The sequence below is a fragment of the Hylobates moloch genome, unplaced genomic scaffold, assembly GCF_009828535.3.
Source record: "Hylobates moloch isolate HMO894 unplaced genomic scaffold, HMol_V3 SCAFFOLD_2, whole genome shotgun sequence".
Lineage (NCBI taxonomy): Eukaryota > Metazoa > Chordata > Mammalia > Primates > Hylobatidae > Hylobates > Hylobates moloch.
The window spans coordinates 151,116,761-151,142,370 of NW_026652277.1; the positions used below are offsets into that span (position 1 = coordinate 151,116,761).

The 25,610-nt window shown below is 38.7% G+C and overlaps 1 protein-coding gene and 1 long non-coding RNA gene across 12 annotated transcripts in view; one reads left to right on the plus strand and one right to left on the minus strand.

The window, feature by feature from the left end:
• Nucleotides 1–25,610, plus strand: part of EYA4 (EYA transcriptional coactivator and phosphatase 4) — a 292,396-nt gene that overhangs the window by 246,575 nt on the left and 20,211 nt on the right. For all 11 annotated transcript variants that reach the window (XM_032159299.1, XM_032159291.2, XM_032159305.1 and 8 more), the window contains one exon: nt 23,263–23,352. In XM_032159299.1, the coding sequence (XP_032015190.1) occupies nt 23,263–23,352 (90 nt within the window). The remainder of the gene's footprint in view (nt 1–23,262; nt 23,353–25,610) is intronic.
• Nucleotides 329–23,375, minus strand: LOC116472540 (uncharacterized). The gene is made up of 3 exons (XR_004249110.2): nt 23,236–23,375; nt 19,715–19,825; nt 329–1,357 (listed from the first exon to the last, which is right to left on the minus strand). It is a non-coding gene; the product is annotated as an uncharacterized LOC116472540 (long non-coding RNA).

Below are 25,610 nucleotides of genomic sequence, written 5' to 3' on the forward strand. Positions count from 1 at the left end.
TAGCAACTATATTAAGCTTTGTCTTCTGACAAGTAATGATAAAATTGCATTCAAGTCTAGTCTTCCTAAATTACACTTTGGGTGAATCTGCGTTGTCATTTGGTTTTGGTATAGGTAATGGATATTGCTAAACATTTGTGAAGGTAACAATTTTGTTTAACAACCATTTACAAGAAGTGTTTGCCCTTTTATCACAAGTATCATCTAAAGCAATCTTCTACAAAGCAGGATGTATACATGTACACCAGACATACAAGACACTCCATTGGGATAAAGAAAGGAAATATTAGAATGAATACCACATACACACATACATTTGTATCTCGTATTTATTAACTTCTATTGTCTGTTTCACAATGCACATACTTTATAGATACATTGTCTTAGCTCTGCTGCTATAACAAATTACCATAGACTAGGTGGATTAAATAACAAACATTTATTTCTCACAGTTTTGGAGGCTGAGAAGGCCAAGGTCAGCTTGTCAACAGATTGAGTTCTGGTGAGGGCCTGCTTCTGGGTTTACAGATGGCAGTCTTCTTGCCATGTCCTCTACCTCACATGGTGGAGAGCAGAGAGAATAGGATAGAAAGCAAACTCTTGTGTCTTTTTATAAGGGCACTAATCCCATTCATGAGGGCTTTACCCTCATGACCTAATTATGTCCCAAAGGCTCCCCCTTCTAATGCTTCTCACATTGGGGTTAGGATTTCAATATTTGAAATTTTATATTATAAATATATTTTATTATATATATTATAAATATATAAGATCATAATTAAAATATAAGTATGTAATTTATAAGTAAATTATACAGAAATCTGGAGTACACATTCAATATTCTACTACTGATTAAGTGTGCAATATAAAAAGTTTCCAGACCATAATGTGAAGAATTTCTTCTAAGTAGTATTGGCTTATCAGAAGCACACAGTAAATCCTGTTGAGCTGATTGCAATATTTTTGTGCAGCTAAGTTTCATAGGCAGTTGGGTGAGTTCTCTTTTAAGTTGTAATTTTAATGATCTTCTCTCAGACACTTGGGATGTGTTTTCTTCAAAAGGTAAAACTTAAGAAATATTCCATGAAATAGAATGTGGCAGACAATAATCAGTACCTGCTGGTGGGGCAGAATACAGAAAGAATCAGAGGCACTATTGGAAGGGGACGAGAAAGATAAACTTACATTTATAGGGTACCTGTCCTGTGGTTCAGCCGATGTTTGACATTTTAGAAGCAATAGGGTGGTGGTGAAAGGCAAAAACTTTTGAGTCAGATAAACTTAAGTTTGAAAATCCAGTTCTGATGCTTACAGCATTCTGACTCTGGCAAATTACTTAAATCTTCAGTTTCGAAATCTGTAAAATGGGAATAACACCATCTGTTAGATTGACCACATTGAATAATGTTTTTACTCAGAGCAATTTAAGAAAACTAAAGTAAAAGTGTTTTTAGGCTATATTTTTTCTAATAAAAATAAAAACATCCTTGTCGAATTCCATGAAAAACAACTATACTGCCTTATTTATTGAATTATTACATATATTTTTCTAAAAGTTGTTTTATCATTGACAGTTTACTTAATGTAATCCAGAAAATCGGCACTGCCTTTTAGCCAGTAATAAATTAGTATCATGGCATATTGAGAAGTAGCTAAATAAGGCCCATCTTATGAAGCTATGGACCACAGACACCTCAGGGTTCACTGCAGATGGGACAGAGATGACATTGGGTAGCTTCAGCTTCACCACAAGCCATAACTGAAAAATAGTAAACTAGAGCTCCTCAGACAGACTGCATTCATTTAACAAATATTTAGTAATATCAATAGACATGCTTCTTGCTCTCATGGAGCTTACAAACCAAACAAAAAACAAAACAAAACAAAAAAACACATTTCGGGTATTAGTAACTTCTGTGAAGAAAATAAAACTAGGTCATATAATGAGTGACTGGGGTATGTGACTGAGGAAGTGACATTGGTACTGAGAGGAGCTAGCCCTGCAAATTAAGAGAGTGGGAGAATTGGAAAGAGCATTCCAGCAGTGGGTGCTGATCTTCCAGTGTTCCAGGAATATGAAGTCTAGTGTGGCTGGAAGGTTGTAAACAAGAGAAAGAATAGTACAAGGTAAAGGGAAGGAGGTGGAACAAGTTGGCAAAATAGAAACCTCCACTGATTGTCCTCCCTGCAGCAACACCAAATTGAGTAAGTATCCACACAACGAAAGCACCTTCATAAGAACCAAAAGCCAGGTGAGCAATCACACAATACCTAGTTTTAACTCCTCATATTACTGAAAGAGGCACTGAAGAGGGTAAGAAAGACAGTCTTGAATTGCTGACACCACCACCCCACGCTGGTCTTCCAGCAGCAGCCGAATGGCACAGAGAGAGAATCTGTGCACTTGGGGGAGGGAGAGCTCAGTGAGTGTAGGGTTTTGCATTGGAACTCAGTGCCCTTTCACAGCAGAAAGCAACACTGGGTAGAACTTAGCCAACACCCATGGAGGGGGCATTTAGACCAGTCCTAGCTAGAGAAGAATCTCCCATCTCAGCTGTTGGAACCTGAGTTCTGGCAAATCGTCACCACCATAGGATAAAGTGCTCTGGGGTCCAGGCAGTTTAGGCCACAAGGACCACAATTCCTGGACAAGTCCTGCTGCTCTGCTGGGCTTGAAGCCAGTGGACTCGGCAGACACATGACCTGGTGAGACACCAGCCAGGGCAGCCAAGGGAGTGCTTGTGCTGCCCCTCCCTCAGGCCCAGGCGTCACAGCTCACAGTTCCAGTAGAGATGTCTTCCTTCCACTTGAGGGAGGAGAGGAAAGAGTAAAGAGGAATTTGCCTTGCAACTTGGATACTAACTCAGTCACAGAAAGAAAGGGCACCAGGCAGAGTCCTGAGGCCCCAATTCCAGGCCCTGGTTCCCAGATAACATTTCTACACACGCCCTGAAGGAAGCTTGCTTCCTTGAAGGGAAGGATCCACTCTTGGCAAGATTCATCACCTGCTACCAAGATTCATCACTCTTAGGCCCTGAATAATCAACAGTAGTAGCAAGGCAGTACTTGCCACAGGCCTTGGGTGAGACTCAGAGATGTGCTGGCTTCAGGTGTGACCCAGCATATTCCTAGCTGTGGTGGCTATGGAGAGGGACTCCTTTTACTTGAGAAAAGGAGAAGGAAGAATAAAGGGGACTTCCTCTTGCAGTTTAGGTACCAGCTTGGCAACAGTGGGATAGGGCACCAGGTCAGCATGTGGGGTCCCTGATTCCAGGCCATGGCTCTTGGATGGCATTTCTGCACCTGCCTTAGGTCAGAGGGGAGCCCACTGCCCTGAAGGGAGAGCCCTAGGCGTGAAAGCATTCACCATAAGCTGACTGAAGAGCCCTTGGGCATTGAATGAACATCTGGGCCTGGAGCAGTCAGTAGTGGTCATGGGAGAGAATTTTCTGCTTGTGGAAAGGGTAGGGAAAAGTCGGAAGGACTTCATTTTGTGGCTTGGGCACCAGCTCAACCACAGTAGAATAGAGCAACAGGTAGTTTCCTAATAGAGCACCAGGTAGATTCCAGATTCAGGTCCTAGCTCCTAGATAGAGCCAGGCTCTCTACACCCACCAGGGACCAGGAGAACTTGACACCCTGAAGGGAAGCATACAAACTTGGCTAGCTTTGCCACCTGCTGATTGTAGAGCCTTGAGCAAACATAGGTGGTAGCCAGGCAGTGGTTACCACAGGCTTTGAATGTGACCCAGTCCTGTGCTGGCTGCAGGTCTGATCCAGCACAATCCCAGGGTGGTGGTCACAGAGGTGCTGTGTCACCCTTTCCCCAGCTCCAGGCAGCTCAACACAAGAGAGAGACCCCATTTGTTTGGGAGAAAGTAAGGGAATAGAACAAAAGTCTCTGCCTGGTAATCCAGAGAATTCTTTGAGATCTTATCTAAGACCACCAAGAGGGCATCTCTGTGAGTCTGCAAGAGCCACAGTATTACTGGGCTTGGGGTGCCCCCATTTAATGCAGATACCAAAAACTTAGATCACAACACCCAAGTTCCATCAAATACCTCAAAAGCCTTCCCAAAAAGGACAAGTATAAAGAAGCCCAGACAGCAGCGACTCCAGTAAATACCTAACTCTTCAATGTTCACACTGGTGGGCATCCACAATCATTAAGACTACCCAGGAAAACATGACATCACCAAACAAGGCACCAGTGATCAATCCTAGAGAGATGGAGATATGTGACCTTTCCAATAGAGAATTCAAAATAGCTTTTTTGAGGAATCTCAACAAAATTCAAGATAACAGAAAGGAATTCAGAATCCTATAAAATAAATTTAACAAAGATATTGAAGTAAAAAGAATCAAGCAGAAATTCTGGAGTTGAAAATGTAATGGACATACTGAAGAATGCATCAGAGTCTCTTAATAGCAGAATTGATAAAGCAGAAGAAGGAATCAGTGAGCCTGAAGACAGGCTATTTGAAAATACACAGCCAGGGGAGACAAAAGAAAAAAGAATAAAAACCAACGAAGCACACCTACAAGATTTAGAAAATAGCCTCAAAAGGGCAAATCTAAGAGTTATTGGCCTTAAACAGGAGATGGAGGGGTGGGGCTAGAAGGTTTATTGAAAAGGATAATAACAGAGAACTTCCCAAACCTAGAGAAAGATATCAATATCCACATGCAAGAAGGTTCTAGAACACCAATAAAATTTAACCCAAAAAAGACTACCTCAAAGCATTTGATAATCAAACCTCAAAGCCCAAGAATAGAGAAAGGATCCTAAAATCAGTGAAAGAAAAGAAACAAGGAACATACAGTGGAGCTCCAGTACATGGCAGCAGACTTTTCAGTGGAAACCTTATAGGCTAGGAGGGAGTGGCATGACATATTTAAAGTGCTGAAGGATAAAAAAAATATATATTTACCCTAGAATAGTATATCTAGTGTCAATATCCTTCAAACATGAAGGAGAAATACTTTCCCAGACAAACAAAAACTGAGTGATTTCATCAGCACTGGATTTATCCTATAAGAAATGCTAAAGGGAGTTCTTCAGTCTGAAAGAAAGGGATGTTAATGAGCAGTAAGAACTCATCTGAAGGTAAAAAACTCACAGGTAGCAATAAGTACACAGAAAAACACAGAATAGTGTAACACTGTAATTGGGGTATGTAAGCTACTCATACTTTAAGTAAAAGACTAAAAGTAGTCTTTTACTTTTAAAATATTTTAAAATTAAAAATAGTAACTGTGACAACTTTTCAAGACATAGTAAAATAGGATATAAATAGAAACAACAAATAGTTAAAAAGCAGGGGGACAGGGTCAAAGTGTAGAGTTTTTAATTAGTTTTCTCTTTGCTGGTTTGTTAGTTTGTTGGTTTATGCAATCAGTGTTACATTGCCATCAATTTCAATTAATGAGTTATATTATTTGCAAGCCTCATGATAACTGCAAATCAAAAAACATACAACAGATACACCAAAAATACAAAGCAAGAGATTGAAACATACCAACAAATAAGTCATCTTTACTAAAAGGAAGACAAGAAGAAGGAAGAGGAAACCACAAAACAACCAGCAAACAAATAACAAAATGGCAGGAATAAGCCCTTACTTATCAGTAATAACATTGAATGTAAATGGACTAAACTCTCCAATGAAAAGATATAGAGTGGCTGAATAGATTAAAAAAAAAAAAAAAAAACTGTGACCCAGTGATCTCTTGCCTACAAGAAACACACTTCACCTGTAAAGACACACAGAAACTGAAAATAATGGGATGGAAAAATATATTTCCTGGAAATGAAAACTAAAAAAGAGCTAGAGTAGCTATACTTATAATCATCAAAGTAGATTTCAACACAAAAAGTAAAACAAAAAAACCATAAAAATTAGACAAAAGAAGGTCATCAAGTAATAATAAAGGAGTCAAATCAGCAAGAGGATATAACAATTTTAAATGTATATGCACTCAATACTGGAGCACCCAGATATATAAAGCAAATATCATTAGTACTAAAGAGAGAGATAAACTTCAATACCATAGTCACTGGAGACTTCGGCACCTGACTTTCAGCATTGGGCACATCATCTAGACACAAAATCAATGAAGAAAACACTGGACTTAATCTGCACAGACTTAGACCAAATGGACCTAATAGATATTTACAGAACATTTCATACAACAACTGCAGAATATACATTCTTCTCCTATACACATGGATCATTCTCATGATAGACCACATGTTAGGCCACAATACAAGTCTTTAAAAATTTTTAAAAATGAAATTATATTATGTATCTTCTCTGACCACAATGGAGTAAAATTAGAAATCAATAATGAGGAATTTTGGAAACTATGCAAGCATATGGAAACTAAACAGTAACTCCTGAATGACCAATGGGTCAATGAAAAAATTAAGAAGGAAATTAAAAATTTGTTGAAAGAAAAAAATGATAATGGAAACACAAAATACTAAACCCTATGGAATACAGTGAAAGCAGCACTAAGAGGAAAGTTTATAGCTGTAATTGTCTGCATCAAAAAAGTAGAAAAACTTCAAATAAACAACCTAATGATGCATCTTAAAGAACTAGAAAAGATCAGAGAAGAAATAAATGAACTTGAAATGAAAAAAATACAAAAGATCAACAAAATTAAAAGTTGGTTTTTTGAAAAGATAAACAAAATAGACAAATATTTAACCAGCCTAGCTAACAAAAAAGAAGACTCAAATAAGTAAAACCAGAAATGAAAAAGGAGACATTACAACCTATACTTCAGAAATTCAAAGGATTCTTAGAGGCTACTGTGAGAAACTGCATGCCAATAAACTGGAAAATCTAGATGGAATGGACCAACAACTAGACATATAAAGCTGTCAAGATTGAATCATGAAGAAGTCCAAAACGTGAACACACCAATAACAAGTAGAGATGGAAGCTGCAATAAAAAGTACCCCAGCAGGCCCAGCACAGTGGCTTACGCCTGTAATCCCAGCACTTTGGGAGGCCGAGGCAGGTGGATCACGAGGTCAGGAGATCAAGACCATCCTGGCTAACATGGTGAAACCCCGCCTCTACTAAAAAATACAAAAAATTAGCCAGGCATGGTGGCAGGCACCTGTAGTTCCAGCTACTCGGGAGGCTGAGGCAGGAGAAGGGCATGAACCCGGGTGGCAGAGCTTGCAGTGAGCCGAGTTACTGCCACTGCACTCCAGCCTGGGTGACAGAGCGAGACTCTGTCTCAAATTAAAAAAAAAGAGAGAAAAAAGAAAAGAAAGCCTGGGACCCTATGACTTTACTGCTGAATTTTTCCAAACGTTTAAGGAAGAGCTAATAGCAACCCTGCCCAAACTATTCCAGAAAACAGAGGAGGGAATATTTCCACACTCATTCTACAGGGCTATTTTTACTCTGATACCAAAACCAGATGAAGACACATTAGAGAAAGAAAGCTACAGGCCAATATCCTTGATAAATATTGATGCAAAAATCCTCAACAAAATACTAGCAAACTGAATTCAACAACACGTTGAAAAGATAATTCATCATGACCCAAGTGGGCTTTACCCCAGGGATGCAAGGATGGTTCAACATAGGCAAATCAACCAATGTGATACATCATACCAACAGAATGAAACACATAAAGATTATTTCATCTGATGCTGAAAAGTATTTGATAAAATTCAACATCCTTTCCTGATAAAAAAAAAATCTTCAAAAAACTGGGTATAGAAGGACAATACCTCAACACAATAAAAGCCATATGTGACAGACCTGCAGCTGATATCACACAGAATGGGGAAAAATTGAAAACCTTTCCTCTAAGATCTGGAACACAACAAAGATGCCCACTGTCACCATTGTTATTCAGCATAGTACTGGAAGTCCTAGTTAGAGCAGTTAGACAATAGAAAGAAATAAATGGCATCCAATTTGGAAAGGAAGAAGTCAAATTAGCCTTATTTGTAGATGATATAATCTTATTTTTAGAAAAGCTTAAAGATTCCATCGAAAAACTATTAGAGCTGATAAAATCAGTAAAGTTGCAGGATACAGAATCAACATACAAAAATCAGAAGCATTTTTATATGTCAGCTGTGAACAATCTGAATAAGAAATAAAAAAGTAATGCTATTTGTAATAGCTACATATAAAATAAAATTCCTAGGAATTAACCAAAGAAGTGAAAGATCTCTACAATGAAAACTATAAAACATTGATGGCATAAATTGAAGAGGACACAAAAAAATGGAAAGAGGTTCCATGTTCATGGACTAGAAGAATCAATATTGTTAAAATGTCTGTTTTACCTGAATCAATCTATCAATTCAATGCAATCACTATCAAAATACTACTGACATTCTTCACAGAAAAAAAAAATCCTAAAATTTATATGGAAACACAGAAGACCCAGAATAGCCAAAGCTACCCTGAGCAAAAGGAGTAAAACTGGAAAAATCACATTACCTGACTTCAAATTATAACACAAAGTGATAGTAACAAAAACAACATGGTACTGGCATAAAAACAGACATATAAAGCAATGAAAAGAATAGAGTACCTAGAAACAAATTCATACATTTACAGTGAAATCATTTTTTACAAAGATGCCAAGCACATACATTGGGGAGAGGACAGTCTCTTCAATAAATGGTGCTGGGATAACAGAGATCCACGTGAAGAAGAACAAAACTAGACCCCTGTCTCTTGCCATATACAAAAATCAAATCAAAATGGACTAAAGACTTAAATGTAAGATCTCAAACTATAAAACTACTACAATAAAACATTGGGGAAACTCTCTAGGACATTGGACTGGGGAAAGATTTCTTGAGCAGTACCCCACAAGCACAGGCAACCAAAGCAAAAATGGATAAATGGGAGCCATCAAGTTAAAAAGCTTCTGCACAGCAAAGAACACAGTCAACAAAGTGAAGAGATAATCCACAGAATATGAGAACATATTTTCAAACTATCCATTATACAAGGGATTAATAAGCGGAACATATAAGGAACTCAACTCAATAGGAAAATATTTAATAATCTGAATAAAAACCGGCCAAGAAATTTGAATAGATATTTCTCAGAAGACATACACATGGCAAACAGGTACATGAAAAGGTGTTCCCATCATTGATCATCAGAGAAACTCAAAACTACAATGAGATACCATCTTACGGCACTTAAAATGGCTTATATCCAAAAGATAGGCAATGCCAATGAGGATGTACAGAAAAGGGAACCCTCATACACTGTTTGTGGGAATGTAAATTAGTACCACCACTATGGAGAACAGTTTGGAGGTTCCTCAAAAACCAAAAATAGAAGTACCATATGATCCAGCAATCTCATTGCTAGGTATATACCCGACAGAAAGGAAATCAGCATATCAAAGAGATATTTGCACTCCTATGTTTATTTCAGCACTTTTCACAATAGCCAAGATTTGGAAGCTACCTAGGCGTCTATCAACAGATGAATGGTAAAGAAAATGTGGTGCATATACACAATGGAGTACTATTCAGCCATAAAAAATGAGATCCTGTCATTTTTAGCAACATGGATGGAACTGGAGCTCTTTAAGTGAAATAAGCCAGGCACAAGGTGACAAACTTTACATATTCTTACTTATTTGGAAGCTAAAAATTGAACTAATGGTGATAGAGTAGAACGATGGTTACTAGAGGTTGGGAAGGGTAGTTGTTGAGGGGTGCAGTTAGTGGGAATGGTTAATGGGTACAAAAATATAGTTAGAATGAATAAGATCTAGTATTTGATAGCACATCAGGGTGACTATAGTCAACAATAATTTATTGTACATTTTAAAATAACTAAGAGAGTCCAGGCACAGTAACTCAGGCCTGTAATCCTAACACTTTGGGAGGTGAGGCAGGAGAATCACTTAGGCCAGGAGTTGGAGATTAGCCTGGGCAACATAGTGAGACCCTGCCTCTACAAAAAAAAAGTGTTTTTTTTTTTAATTAGCTGGGCATGGTGGTGCATGCCTGTATTCTCAGCTACTCAGGAGGCTGACATTGGAGGATCATTTGAGCTCAGAGGTTGAGGCTACAGTGAGCCATGTTCACACCACTGCAGTCCAGCCCAGGTGTCAGAGTAAAAAATAAATAAATAAAATTATAAAATAACTAAAAGTTTAATTAGATTGTCTGTAACACAACAAAATGATAAACACTTGAGGTGATGGATATCCCATTTACCCTGATGTGATTATTATGCATTGTATACCTGTATCAAAATATCTCATGACGCCGGGTGCGGTGGCTCACACCTGTAATCCCAGCGCTTTGGGAGGCTGAAGTGGGCAGATCACCTGAGGTCAGGAGTTCAAGACCAGCCTGGCCAACATGGCAAAACCCCATCTCTGCTAAAAATACAAAAATTAGCCAGGTGTGGTGGTGGGCACCTGTAATCCCAGCTACTCAGGAGGCTGAGGCAGGAGAATCGCCTGAACCCCAGAAGCAGAGGTTGCAGTGAGCTGAGATGGCTCCACTGCATTCCAGCCTGGGCAACAGAGTGAGACTCTGTCTCAAAAAAAAAAAAAAAAAATCTCATGTATCCCATGTGTATATACACCTACTATGTACCCACAAAAATAAAAAATAAATACTACAGAGATTATTTATTTATAAAGAAATATTAAGAAATATATTCATTTATTTATAAGAAGAGAGAGGTAGGCAAGGGCTGGACCACGCAAGGACTCTTCATTATGGTAAGGTGTTTGGGTTTTTTCTGGTTGCAGTGGGAAGCTGTTGGGGAGTTTTAGGTTTATCATTGTCTGCTATGTAGAGAGTAGAATTTAGAATAAGAGTGGACACAAGTTGACCACTTAGGAGATGCTATGCAGTAAGAATGGCCACGCCTTAGATAGGAACAGTGCTTCTGAAACTTGAGTGTGTGTCACAATAACCTGCAGAACCTGTTAAGCACAGATCGCTGGGTTACAACCCAGAGTTTGAGTCTGGAGGTTTGGGGTGGGACTATAGGTTTTGCATTTGGAACAAATTTCCAGATAAAGCTGATGGTCCTGGGCTGCATTTTGAGAACCACTAGAGTGGAGTATTTCCAAGACTTTTTTTCCTTGAGCAAACTAATGAACGTGTTAATTAATAGTCTTTGAGAAAAGGCCATGGTCAAATAGATTTAGGGAATGCTTACATTTTATAGCCATTCAATGCATGTTATCATATTAAAGGTCATGAGATGTTTAAAAGAATCCTCTATAACTAGGTTTAATCCCTCAGTTCCCTAATGTCATCAGTAATAACCTTGAGGACTGACTGAAAAAAGGTCATTCTGATGATTAGTTAAGTCAGGACTTTGCATTGCTAATAACAAAAGTGACCAGAGCCATTATTTCTGGGAGGGGGGAAAAGATCTTTATAGTGTTAAGATTGTCTAAGCTTGAAATTATTATGGGTCCTTAATTCTTTTAATTTCTTAGATCAGTCTTATTTCCACAATATGCATTTTGGAGTGTAACGTTTTGGTATAACATAGTGATTTTTTTTATTATTTTAGCCAGAGATTCCTCTACACACATATGACTGAGAACATCACTGTATAGAACATCTAAGGGCAGAACTGCTCTAGGTAAAATGAACAGATGGGGGACTGGAGAGATCCCATTTCCCCTACATGACCACCCTTCCCCATCATTCTTGGTCACCATGAAGGAGGTTCCTGAATCCTGGAGCTTGCTCAGAGTACAGCCTGGAAGGCAGTCGACTAGCTGAAGTAGCACTGAGCTAAAAGTCAGAAGGACCTCCTGTGCCTGGCTGTGCCTAAGAGCAAACTGTTTGACCTCTGAGCAAACTATTTGACCTCTGAGCCGGTTTCATCTGAAAATGGTTATAATTCATTTCCTTCCAGGAGTTACAGGGTGGCTTAAATGAGATAATGTACATATATAAAAATGACACTACACGGTGAAAACTATCATCTACCTCCTAGGTTAGAGAAAATTCATAAAAATATACCTTCTTTCTCCAAAATGAGAAATAACTAAAGGCAGGTGTTTTCAGACCTGCAAGGTCAATGTTTACTCCCGCACCATGTGAAGTGGCACTGCAGTGGCCTCAATATAGTGAGCTGGGAGCTGCACCTATGAAGACCAGAGATGTCAATCATATCCTGAAATTACCATACCTACCTACATATCTACCTGTCTTTCTTCCTCTCCCCCCACCCGTAATTAGTGGGCAATACTGAGTATCATTTTTAACTGGTTACTGTGCGCCTGGCCCTTGGCTGAGTGTCCTGTGAAATGCATTCTCTCATTAGCTTTTTCCATCACCCTGTGTGATTGGTACTACCATACATAGCTCGTAAGTGGCAAGATCAGTGACATCCATATCTCTTTGGCAGGTTCTTAATCTCTATATTCTTTTGGTCTCATGTTCTTTCCCCACAACCTGTAAAAATAAAATGTGTGGACCACAATAATGTAGGAATGACCTTTTACCCATAAATTGTCCTAACTTTTGTGTTTTAATTAAAAAAAAACTTTTGGAAAATTCTACTTCCATTTATAAATTAAATAATGTGAATTTCCCAAGCATCTTCCTAATGGGTTATCACTTTTTGACCCTGTTCAATTGTCATCACTGTCTTTTCCAAGCAGAACTATTCCTGGACATTTCTGATGACGGTGAATGAGGAACCTTGCTATCTGAGCCCTGCTGCTATGAGGCTGGTGATGGGTTTTGCAGCTGAGCAGCAATTGCAATGTACAGTTTCTGTGCTGCAAAACTCTAAAATAGGAGCTTGTAAATTCGACAGGATGTAGGCCAGGAATCATCCGTCATGTTAGAGTTTATTTCTGTTCCCTGATTGTTATATCATTTTACCTGATAACTTGCAGTGATTCCTCTTGTTTTCAGGGGAGGGTGAAGAAAGCTATATAAATTGTGCTTTAGGGATTTGGTTTATCTTGGATCATCAATGTATCATGTGCTATGAAGCTATGATACTCTAAACTTATTCCACAGTAAGGACACAGAGGAAATAGCCCAAGTCAGGGGAAAAAAGTGAAGGAACTGAAGGAAAAGTGAATGGTTGCCTGATAATGTGAAACTCAGATTCAGGTTCCCCAAACTGCTTGCTTATTTTAGACAACATCTCATATTAACAGCAGTGCCGGCAAAATAATATGTTCATCATAATTAATCAATTGATTGCTTGTATATTGAACAGTCTACACACATTTGTGTAGAAAAATACTTCTAACATGGCATTTGGCTGGATTTTAAATGATAGGCTAGTCATGAAGATAAATACTGATGTTTGTGCATTTGGACTAAAGAAAACCAACATGGTTTAATAGAAAGTAATGGAATTAATCAAGTGTTAGAACCATGGATCTGAGGCAATCCTAATGGCAGTGCTAACAAACACCATATGCTTAGAGGGCTCTGGCTTTGGAGGGAGAATGACCCCGAGTTCAAATTCTACCTCTCCCTCCTAGTACCCATGTGACCTTGAGTAGTTTATTTAGCATTTATGAGCCTCAGTTGTCTTGTATATAAAATGAGGAGAATAATAAAAGTAGTAATTTGATTCTGAGGGTTAAATAAGTTAAAGCATTAAAACTCACCACAGAATAAACATTGAGTAAGCATAACCTATTTATTTAGTTTCAAGGAAATCTGGAATACAGGAAACTGAATTTTTCTAAGGAAATTTGCATTTTATATTTGTATCTGTTATTTTACCTCATAATATGAGTCAGTCAGTGTTGCAGAGAAGTAGCACTATGCCAGGGTGACTAGAGAGTGGCTTTGGTATATATTATATAAAAGAAATGATTACAGAATTTGCAAGCCTCAAAAAATGCATAATGTTTTTACTGGTAGCTTATAGTAAGTTTGATTGTGTGTGCATGTGTATGTATATAGTGTGTACATAAATATCATACATATGCATGTGAAAATAAAGCCAAATCAAAGACAGTGACATATCTCAAACTCTTCCCTAGGAAATTGGGGAATCATTGCTACCTATTGTCTCCCTTTTCAGAGCTTTGTGTTGAGTATATGTTTATTCTGAGAATTTCTTTTTTTTTTTTTATTATTATACTTTAGGTTTTAGGGTACATGTGCACAATGTGCAGGTTTGTTACATATGTATCCATGTGCCATGTTGACTTCCTGCACCCATCAACACGTCATCTAGCATTAGGTATATCTCCCAATGCTGTCCCTCCCCCCTCCCCCTGCCCCACAACAGTCCCCGGAGTGTGATGTTCCCCTTCCTGTGTCCATGAGTTCTCATTGTTCAATTCCCACCTATGAGTGAGAACATGCAGTGTTTGGTTTTTTGTCCTTGCGATAGTTTACTGAGAATGATGGTTTCCAGTTTCATCCATGTCCCTACAAAGGACACGAACTCATCATTTTTTATGGCTGCATAGTATTCCATGGTGTATATGTGCCACATTTTCTTAATCCAGTCTATCGTTGTTGGACATTTGGGTTGGTTCCAAGTCTTTGCTATTGTGAATAGTGCCACAATAAATATACGTGTGCATGTGTCTTTATAGCAGCATGATTTATAGTCCTTTGGGTATATACCCAGTAATGGGATGGCTGGGTCAAATGGTATTTCTAGTTGTAGATCCCTGAGGAATCGCCACACTGACTTCCACAATGGTTGAACTAGTTTACAGTCCCACCAACAGTGTAAAAGTGTTCCTATTTCTCCACATCCTCTCCAGCACCTGTTGTTTCCTGACTTTTTAATGATGGCCATTCTAACTGGTGTGAGATGGTATCTCATTGTGGTTTTGATTTCCATTTCTCTGATGGCCAGTGATGATGAGCATTTTTTCATGTGTTTTTTGACTGCATAAATGTCTTCTTTTGAGAAGTGTCTGTTCATGTCCTTGGCCCACTTTTTGATGGGGTTGTTTGTTTTTTTCTTGTAAATTTGTTTGAGTTCATTGTAGATTCTGGATATTAGCCCTTTGTCAGATGAGTAGGTTGCAAAATTTTTCTCCCATTCTATAGGTTGCCTGTTCACTCTGATGGTAGTTTCTTTTGCTGTGCAGAAGCTCTTTAGTTTAATTAGATCCCATTTGTCAATTTTGGCTTATGTTGCCATTGCTTTTTGGTGTTTTAGACATGAAGTCCCTGCCCACGCCTATGTCCTGAATGGTATTGCCTAGGTTTTCTTCTAGGGTTTTTATGGTTTTAGGTCTAACATGTAAGTCTTTAATCCATCTTGAATTAATTTTTGTATAAGGTGTAAGGAAGGGATCCAGTTTCAGCTTTCTACATATGGCTAGCCAGTTTTCCCAGCACCATTTATTAAATAGGGAATCCTTTCCCCATTGCTTGTTTTTGTCAGGTTTTTCAAAGATCAGATAGTTGTAGATATGCGGCATTATTTCTGAGGGCTCTGTTCTGTTCCATTGATCTATGTCTCTGTTGTGGTACCAGTACCATGCTGTTTTGGTTACTGTAGCCTTGTAGTATAGTTTGAAGTCAGGTAGCGTGATGCCTCCAGCTTTGTTCATTTGGCGTAGGATTGACTTGGCAATGCGGGCTCTTTTTTGGTTCCATATGAACTTTAAAGTAGTTTTTTCCAATTCTGTGAAGAAAGTCATTGGTAGCTTGATGGGGATGGCATTGAATCTATAAATTACCTTGGGCAGTATGGCCATTTTCATGATATTGATTCTTCCAACCCATGAGCATGGAATGTTCTTCCATTTGTTTGTATCCTCTTTTATTTCATTGAGCAGTGGTTTGTAGTTCTCCTTGAAGAGGTCCTTCACGTCCCTTGTAAGTTGGATTCCTGGTATTTTATTCTCTTTGAAGCAATTGTGAATGGGAGTTCACTCATGATTTGGCTCTCTGTTTGTCTGTGATTGGTGTACAAGAATGCTTGTGATTTTTGTACATTGATTTTGTATCCTGAGACTTTGCTGAAGTTGCTAATCAGCTTAAGGAGATTTGGGGCTGAGACAATGGGGAGAATTTCTTTTAAAAATTAAATGGAATGGCTCTGCGTGATCTCATAAATAGCCAAATATATTACTAACTTATTTAAGCCCATCTTTACCAAGTAATTGCTGGAATTACATTAGAAAAGAGGAAAGATCTTGAAAGGACATCACATTGATTAACTTGAAGCTAATGTACCAGAGAGATAATGGTAACTAATCTCTTAAAAACACATAGAGAAGCCTTCTGTAACTTGCCCTGAAGTTTTCAGTTCCTTTGATGTCAGTTGATGATGATCATGTAATCTCATATCTTGAGAAGGTGGGGGATTAGGACATTAACTTATCTTAAGTATTCTTTAATCATCATCAACCCTCTCCTAGGCATTTCCTCCTATAGCCGTCTCCTAACGTGTCAATCACCTTTCTCCTGGAGTCCTGAGGAGCCTCGTGAGGTGTGTGTATTTGCCACCTCTGCTCTGCCACTTTTCTCTGGGCCCTGTGCTTTCTAGCCCATCCTCCCACAGTCATTCTCACCAACATGGTATTTTTCTTTCCATCCAAGTACCATGTTACACTGTTGCCATGTACTACCACTGTAATTCCCTCCTTGAAGTACATTTATTCTGTTACTAGTTTAATACATTTGGATTCCCTTCTGATTGAAACTGTAGAAGCCTCTAGTGGTAAGTTGTGTGATGATCCCCTTCATCACACGATTTAAGCTTCACAACATTAACCACTATTCAACTGCAAATATGTTGCTTACACTGAACACTTGAATTGTGAACAAAATCTTTTAATTCAAAATGTGCTAGCTTTTCACCTTTACCAGCTCCCCAGCAGGTAATTGGCTACATCACTAAGAAAAAGACACCATCAGACATTTGGTCCTTGAAGTTAAAAGTCCACAGAATGATCTTTATGGAGGTGAAGGATGGAAAAGGCACTCTTCCTCATAAGCAAATCTAGAGAAGTCTAGTTCCCGAGAAATTATACTAAGCCATAGTTCTACTCAGTGATCACGCTGTCTCAAGTCCAACCATCCTGTGGAAGCACCCCAGAGGCTTAACTCTTGGAAAGCCAGAAGGTCATGCCAGCTCTGATTTTTCTTAACTATCCCAGTCTCTCATTATAATAGCTTGTAGACCAGTATTTATTCAAAAGTAACATGTATATGAATCACCTGATAATCTTGTTAAACTACCTGGCAAACTAGATCTGGGGAAGGGTCTACAAGTGTGCATTTCTAACAGTTCCCAGATGGTGCCAATGGTGCTGGTCTGTGAACCACACTTTGAGTAGCAAGATTGTCATCTGCTGACTCTCAATCTCATTTGTACATTGGACTCACTGCAGAGCTTTAGCATGACTGATGCGTGGACCCACCTCAGATAATCCGATTTAGTTGGTATGGGGTGTGGCCTAAGCAACAGGCATTGTGAAAGCTCCACAGGTGTTTCCCATGCATGGTGGAGTCTGAGAACCCCTGTCTTAGATGTCATCCTCCCAGCTTGGAGTCCTCCTTATGTACCACTATAACCCCACTTTGCCATAATGCCTCTCTATCCTTACTCCATTATTTCTCCATCAGAAAACCCCACTGACTGCCTGTACCTCAGCAGCTGAATGTGGCCACAAATCTCAAGTGGGTGCAAGCACTCTTGGGGTCATGAACTCTTCCTATTGCAGGTTTTGAAGAGCTGAAGGGAGAGCAAGCATCTCTCTCCCGATTCTGTACAAACCTCCTCAATTACTAGGGGGGAAAATGCAAACAAATGAATTCTGTCATCTTCGCACCACCAAATCGGTGCCCCCTACATCTGTAGCCATAGATGTCTCTTGCACCTCTCTTGCACCCTGGTTCTGTGCTCCCTCACCTACCCAAGGAATTGACTCCTGAAAGGACTTCTTTCGCTAAGCCACCAGTTTCTCACTCTCCTAGATTCTTCCCATCACCATCGTATCTGCTGTCACATTCCTGTCATTAGAAGAGCTTCTTGAGCCCATTTTCCCCTCTGGTGACTGCTCTCTTTCTCTGCTCTTTCCAGCTTTGCCATAACATGACACTTGCCGAGTCTGAGGAGCCACCTTGTTGCCAAATCAAGTGTTCCTTCTTGGCTTATCTTTCTGGGGCCTCTCACGTACATTCAGTGGAGCACTCTTTCATTCTTAAAATCCTTGTTTCCTTTCCCTACCCTGGTCAGGGTCCCTCTTCTCTCACACACAGACTCCTCACCTCTGGGCTCTGCGTATGTTCGCTACCATTGCACCTGTTCATACCTAGCTCCCTCACCTTTGTCAGGCCTCTGTTTCTCTCTCTGCCATTGCCTCCTGAAAGGGGGCTTCTCTGAATTTGCTTTAAATTAGCCCTCTCCACTCATCCTCATCACTTCTGTATCTGCTTGTCCTGGTTTTTCTTTCATAGCTTTATCACCACCTGAAATGCTTATATTCCCTTGTTTTCTTGTCTGTTTATCAGATAGCTCATCCAGTAATAATATAAACCACATAAAGGTACGGGCTTTGCTTTTTTGGTTATCTGCTCTCTGCTTGGAATTTGAACGTGTCTAATACATAATTAGTCACTCAATAAATATGTGATGAATAAATGAATGTTCCTGAAACCATTCTCCAGTTCCTCCTAAGAACTTGTAAGCCCACTACCTATCCATCATAGACAAGTATCACAATTGTAAAACTTCCCTTCTGATTTGTGACTGAATTTCATTTTATCTCTTATGATTTAAAGGGTATATGTATTCTAAAAAATCCAGTAACTTTTTCCACCTTGGTTCATGGAGCTGGCCTGCCTTCTTTCTTCCTTGATGAACTTGCATATCTTCTATCTTTGTGTGCAAATGTCTACACATATGCTACGGGTCCCAAAAGAATAACTGTTTCAAGAGGTTGATGTCTTTAAAAAAAACAAAGTCCTTAGTTTCTTTAAAAATACATAATTGCTGCCTCTCCAGAGATATTTTTACAGTGTGTCCCTAGAGGAGGAATTCCAGCTGATGGCCCAATGCAGGGCAGAGGCCCATAGACAGACAGTCTGGCTCCAATTTATGCTCTGTGTTCACATGGCTAATAGGCGTTAGTATTTTGATTTAGAGAACTGCTGTACTGGATCCTGCCTTGGTTATACACTGGCAACATCTGGCTTAGAACCACACATTTAAAGGCCAAGAGCTATTTATTTTCTTCATCTTCCTCTTTCCCTCTCTCTCTCTTTCTCTCTCTCACTCTCTCTCTGTATTCAGTAAAATGTCTGGGGAATAGTTTCAGTATTTTGATAGAGCAGTACACAGAATAAATTGGCAGTAGTTCAATTTGCCTCCTATTAAACTCTGTTGTAGACACTTTGAACCTTTTGGAACTGTTATAATATGTATAATATATATCAGAACTTCCACAAAACCCTGTTAGTGCCTTTATTATCCCACTTTTTTCCTCTATCCAAGTTTTGCTATCACCTCATTTTAGACCCTAAACTCAACACTCACTACACTTAAATGCAAATTTAAAAAAGCAACTCTTGATTCATAAGGTGCCCATAATTCTACAAACATCTAATGAAAATGAGCAGACATCTCTGTATAAAACTTGAGTTCAATCCAGAAGTATGTTTCATTCTCAAATGCCTGATGAAACAGTGGAATTGCAGGTGCTGGCAGTTCCCTCACAGCAGTTTGGCAAGATGGAGGGTGCCCAGCATTGCTAAGGCTACACCCACCAAATGTCCAGTCATCTTTCTGGGATTCTTGGATCTGTGAGTCGTTTAGCTGGAAAAATGCGGTGCTGTAATCTGCTCACTTAGAATTAGCTGTCCCAGTGACTTAGTAAGCTGGAAAAAAACAAAAAGTAAAATTAGATATTTGAAAGTAAGCCCGCCCCAGACATTCTCTTAGAAACAAGATCACCACCTCTTACAGGCATGGTTTTCCTTGGCTGATGGCATGACTATCCCTGGCCCATCTGTGCCAAGCCTTTGGCATGGCTGACGAAATATCTCTCTTTCAATAGGCCTTGCTCTCTGGAAACCTTAGTAAAATACAGCTAGTTCACACTCCAGCAAACCACAAACCTAAACTTTCCCAGTTACAAATGATATTTTGCCAAAATGCTTACTAAGTCCTGGCTCTCATAGAGTGTGTGATGTGGAATCGCCGCAGCTTGAAAAACAAATGACCAGCCCTCCCAGTGCCGTGGGGTTGCATTCCAGTGGAGTGCTCAACTACAGTTTTTATCATACCACATGCCATGCTTGCTTGCTAGCAGATTCTTGCATTTTGCTTTTTTAAAAAAATTATGCTTGTTTGCATGCTTATCAGATGTACAAAATGCATTCTTCATGGATTTTCCTATCACTGTTTGGGTAGCACAGAGTTACGTACTTCAGAAGCATGGAATTGATCAAAGTAACAATCAAAAGGAACAATATGTTTTCTCCCATCCCCATAAATCTGATCTGTAAATACAAAGAATGTGAAGAATGAACATAAGAAATTCAATAATTGTATTTAAAACTTAAAAAGAAAAATTGGCAAATCATAGGATAAGAGCCTAACCAACCTGGTCTCCAGAAGGAAAACATTTTAAATCAGATATTTCTGAACTCCTATCTGAAATATATATCTTTAGGGCAGTAATCATCAGAAACGTAACAGAGTAGTGTGGAGCTCAGTTTTATTGTCTTGCATCAGTGAACATTCCTCAAAAGCACAGAGCATCACTAATAGAATTATATGTTTTCACGGTATAATTACATTTGATTTTTCCTGGTATTTCTGTAGACTTTGTTCATGGTTCCATGACTAGGCAGAATAGTTTCATAGAATGTCCTCAGCCTATTTAATGCCGAGTTCCCCCAACCCTGCCAAAAAGACAGACTAATAATAGGAATTTTTCAACCAAAAAAGACAAAATGTATTTTTTTAATTTACACAACCTTTAGAGATTTTAATTCAACAAAAACATGATCAACAAAAATAAAAGAAGAAAAAAGAAGAATTTTGTGCTTGAAGGAAACAGAGCAAGGGGCCCTTCTGAGCTCTGAAACCCCTTGAGACACAAACTGGCACTGACTAATATTTTTTTTTTTCTTTTGAGATACAGTTTCACTCTGTCACCCAAGCTGGAGTACAGTGGCGTGATCTTGGCTGACTGCAACCTCCGCCTACCAGGTTCAAGGGATTCTCGTGCCTCAGCATCCCGAGTAGCTGGGATTACAGGCACACGCCACTGTGTCCAGATAGTTTTTGTATTTTTATTAGAAACAGGGTTTTACCATGTTGGCCAGGCTGGTCTCGAACTCCTGACCTCAAATGGTCTGCCTGCCTCAGCCTCCCAAAGTGCTAGGATTACAGGCGTGAGCCACTGTGCCCAGCCTACTTATTAATAATTTTATTCTTGTTTTGAATGAATGTTTGTTGGCTAAAATAGAACTGATTTGATCTTTGGGTCTATAGTCCCAAATGGTTCTGTCACTGGAAGACGGATGAATCCGGCAGCACAGTCAAGCTACCGGATGACAAAATACCAGGAGGCCATCAGGTATGTGAAGAGTCAGCATCCATTACTGAGAAATGAGAATCTCTGCCTATGAAATCCACATAAATCTCTAAATGAGGAGATTTAAACAATTAGAAAATTATGTTGAAATCCAGCATATTAGTATCTCTATCTTTGCTCACATCAAGTCTTAGTTTAGCTCTCATACCCCACTGACCCCTTAGCACTCAAAGTCTTTTTCTTAGCATTTAATTCCTATTCTCCAGGTTTTCATGGCTACAGAACACAGGATGACATCTCAAATATGTTTACACTTTAGGGCTTCCCCCTCAAAACATGATGAAAGGAAACATAGGAATAAAATGGGTTATCATAGTGGAGGTGTGGAATGAAAAGTGGTTTCTCCTTGCAAATGGAATCAGTTCAGGGTGTAGATGAATACTACCTGGCCTGACCTGGGTTGCATGTTCTTATCATAAATTGAGTAAAGTTTGCGTTACATTTCCCCAAGTTGAGATACATTTCTTGAAATGCCAACTATCAGAACGTTGAAAACACAATTTCGGCTCTCTCTTCTCAAATCCTTGCAGTCTGGCTCCTGGCCCAGCCACTCAACCCAAATCACCCTCTGAGGTCTTCCAAAATAACTTCCCAGCCAAAACCAATAGTATCCTTCTAGACTTGTCAGCTTTATTCAAAACCTTATTATTCTCCCTGCTAACACCCATTGGGTCTCAAATTTTAAGGGTTTGTCCCTTCCAGGTTTTTTCTTTCCCATATCTTCAGAGTTGCACCTATGAGCAGTTCTTCTTTAGACATCATTCCAACTTTGATAATTTTAAACACAATGTTTGAGCATGAATTACTTCCCTATTCTGATCCCTATCCCCAAATGCTCCTTTCTTTTTAGTCTTATATCTCTTGATCCTAGGCCTTCAGCTGCAGTTAATTATGGTAAAGTAACAACTCTGGTCTTGATTTTCAGCTCCTTGCTGCTGTTTAATATCTTGGTTTCTGTAAACAAAAATTGAGTCATTTTAACTCTTTACTGACCCCATCACTTTCATTAACTTCCCAAAGCATGTATTTTTTACCTGGATTACACTTAGAGAACTAATGTTCTTTTAGCTATTCTCACCCCTCCCTTCTTCAACCTGAGTCAAATGCAGGTTAGAACAAACTCTACACGTTTGGATAGGGAGATTCCTCTTACCTTGTTGATAAAAATGCAATTAAAAATTAAGTGATGGTCGCACCATCCTCTGCCAGCTCTTCCTGTTTCACCTCCAGATAACATTCTCTACTCAAGTCCTATAAATACCCAGTTGACCTATTTTTCTCTATCTTTTAATTCTCATTATTTGTCATTATTCTTAAAAAGACATCCTTTCTTTTTAGCAAGTTTGCTCCATTCTTCAGCACCCCATCCAAATACCTTTCTCCAGAATACTTTCCATAGATTATATGTAAACTGGGTCATATGAACTAGCTGATTCCCTTCCTCCTTCTCTCCTGAACATACAGCTTTATATGAAAATGTATGCTGAGTTAATGTTACGTATGTCTGAATTCCCAGGTGTGCCTGTGCATTTGGTATGTCTGAACCTTCTGGAAAGTCACCTTTTTGGATAACTGAGAAATCTTTTGAATCTTCAGTAAAAACCCACACAGTCTCCTCCCTCTTCCACCACAGCAATATGTGCTTAAAATATTTTTAATAATAAGTGCTTACTGAAATTTTACCTCATTATGTGTACATTTTCTTTACAGGATCCCCCCATGGCTGTAACCCTTGGACTCCGCATGGAAGAAATGATTTTTAATCTTGCTGATACTCATTTGTTTTTTAATGATTTAGAGGTAAGAATTTTACAAGGTACGAATAGTTGTATCCAACACCAGACCTCTTAGATGGTTTCTGTATGTGCAGATAACCTCGAGAAAACAGAAAGATAAAAATTCCACTCAAGAGAAGCATAAAGTTCTCGTCAAGAGGAAAAATTTTGTATGCAAATATAAGCAGAAAGGTAATTTGTGTTCAGGAATAATACATATGTAGAACAAAAATGTCTCCAAAGAGGAGATTGTTGTCTTTGCTGTCCTTACTGTCTACAGTTGTACATGACTCTTGGTTCTTTTAGTGTTTCAGCCACAACAGGCTTGACACCTTTGGAATCAGCATTAGCTCTTCCGGATTATTAACCTGGAATCTATTTAGGTTAATCACTAAACGATATTCACAGACACTATTCATGGTGATAGCATGGATCAATTAATTTTGTGGATAATCTGAAACTTAACTTTAGCTAACATTATCATTCCCCATTTCTTTCCCTTCTGGATAAAACACTGCTAGAACTATTTAAGCACATTTGATGCATTTAAATGCATTTATTTTCTCATTTTAAAAATTATGTTTCCATTTTCAACCTCAAATGGCAAGACAGTGTCTAAATGGCAAATAAGAGGAAGAGAAAGTAAAAACAACAGCAAAATGAAATGACACAAGGAAAAATAGCCTCAGAGTAGTTGAATGTGTACTGCAATAAGGTATGCTATCTGTGTGCTAATGACCTAGGTTATTAGACATTCAGATAATATAATTTGAAATAACTAAGTAGTTCAGGTTCTTGGCAGAAGTACTTCTCAGTCAAGCATAACTATACTGAAATAGAGATTTCTCTTCCATTTTTTTTCAGATGGCATGTTTAAATTTATTTTTTATCTCATAGTTTCATAATTAAATAAAAGTTTTTATCTATAGTCATATTATGAATTGAGAGGGACATTACTATTACTGAACCCCTACCTTGTTCTAGATATTTTATGTTGGACCTTCCATTATTTACTTAACAATGCATTGAAGTACATGTGTTTATCACATTATTTATGCAAGGGAGAAATTGTGTGGTCCACAACATACAAATCACATCTGGAATTTGAAGCAGATTTGCCTGGTTCCAGAGCACATACTTCTGACCCATCCTATGCTGAAAATTTGTTAAGTGTGTGAGAAAGAAAAGCCAATTTATTGAGTTACTTAAATAACTTTTTTTTTAATACTTTAAGTTCTGGAGTACATGTGCAGAACATGCAGGTTTGTTACATAGGTATACACATGCCATGGTGGTTTGCTGCACCCATCAACCCGTCATCTACATTAGGTATTTCTCCTAATGTTATCCCTCTCCTAGCCCTCCACCCCGTGACAGACCCCAGTGTGTGGTGTTCCCCTCCCTGTGTCCATGTGTTCTCATTGTTCACCTCCTACTTATGAGTGAGAACATGCAGTGTTTGGTTTTCTGTTCTTATGTTAGTTTGCTGAGAACGACGATTTCCAGCTTCATACATGTCCCTGCAAAGGACATGAACTCATCCTTTTTCATGGCGGCATAGTATTCCATGGTGTATATGTGCCACATTTTCTTTATCCAGTCTATCATTGATGGGCACTTGGCTTGGTTCCAAGTCTTTGCTATTGTGAACAGTGCCGCAATAAACATACATGTGCGTGTGTCTTCATAGTAGAATGATTTATAATCCTTTGGGTATATACCCAGTAATGGAATTGCTGGGTCAAATGGTATTTCTAGTTCTAGATCCTTGAGGAGTTGCCACACTGTCTTCCACAATGGTTGAACTAATTTACACCCCCACCAACACACCAGTTAGAAAGATTTTCTTTTAAATGACATGGTCTTCAATCCAGTTTGAGTTATATTTGAGACATGAGAGTAAAAATGAGTGGTTCAGGACATTCCATAAATGTGTGTGCTGAAATCTGTGTAATAGCATTTTGCTGTTTTGTTGTTGTTTTTCTCTACAGTGAGTCATGTTTTTACTGAATAATACAATTACTGTGTGTTTAAAGAGGCACTCTTTTTTTTCTACAATGGACAGTATGAAAGCTCAATATTACTAGGCAAGCTTTCAGTTTTAGATAACAAATAATAATCACCTCTCTAAAACCTGATTTAAATTGATCCTGCTACTTATGAATACAGAATGATTTTATACATACCTGATAATAACAAACACCTTAACGTTTCCAGAACTTGAATTTTTTACATACAGCGATAACTTTTGGGGTTAGTTTTTCTGTTGATCAGTATGGATGA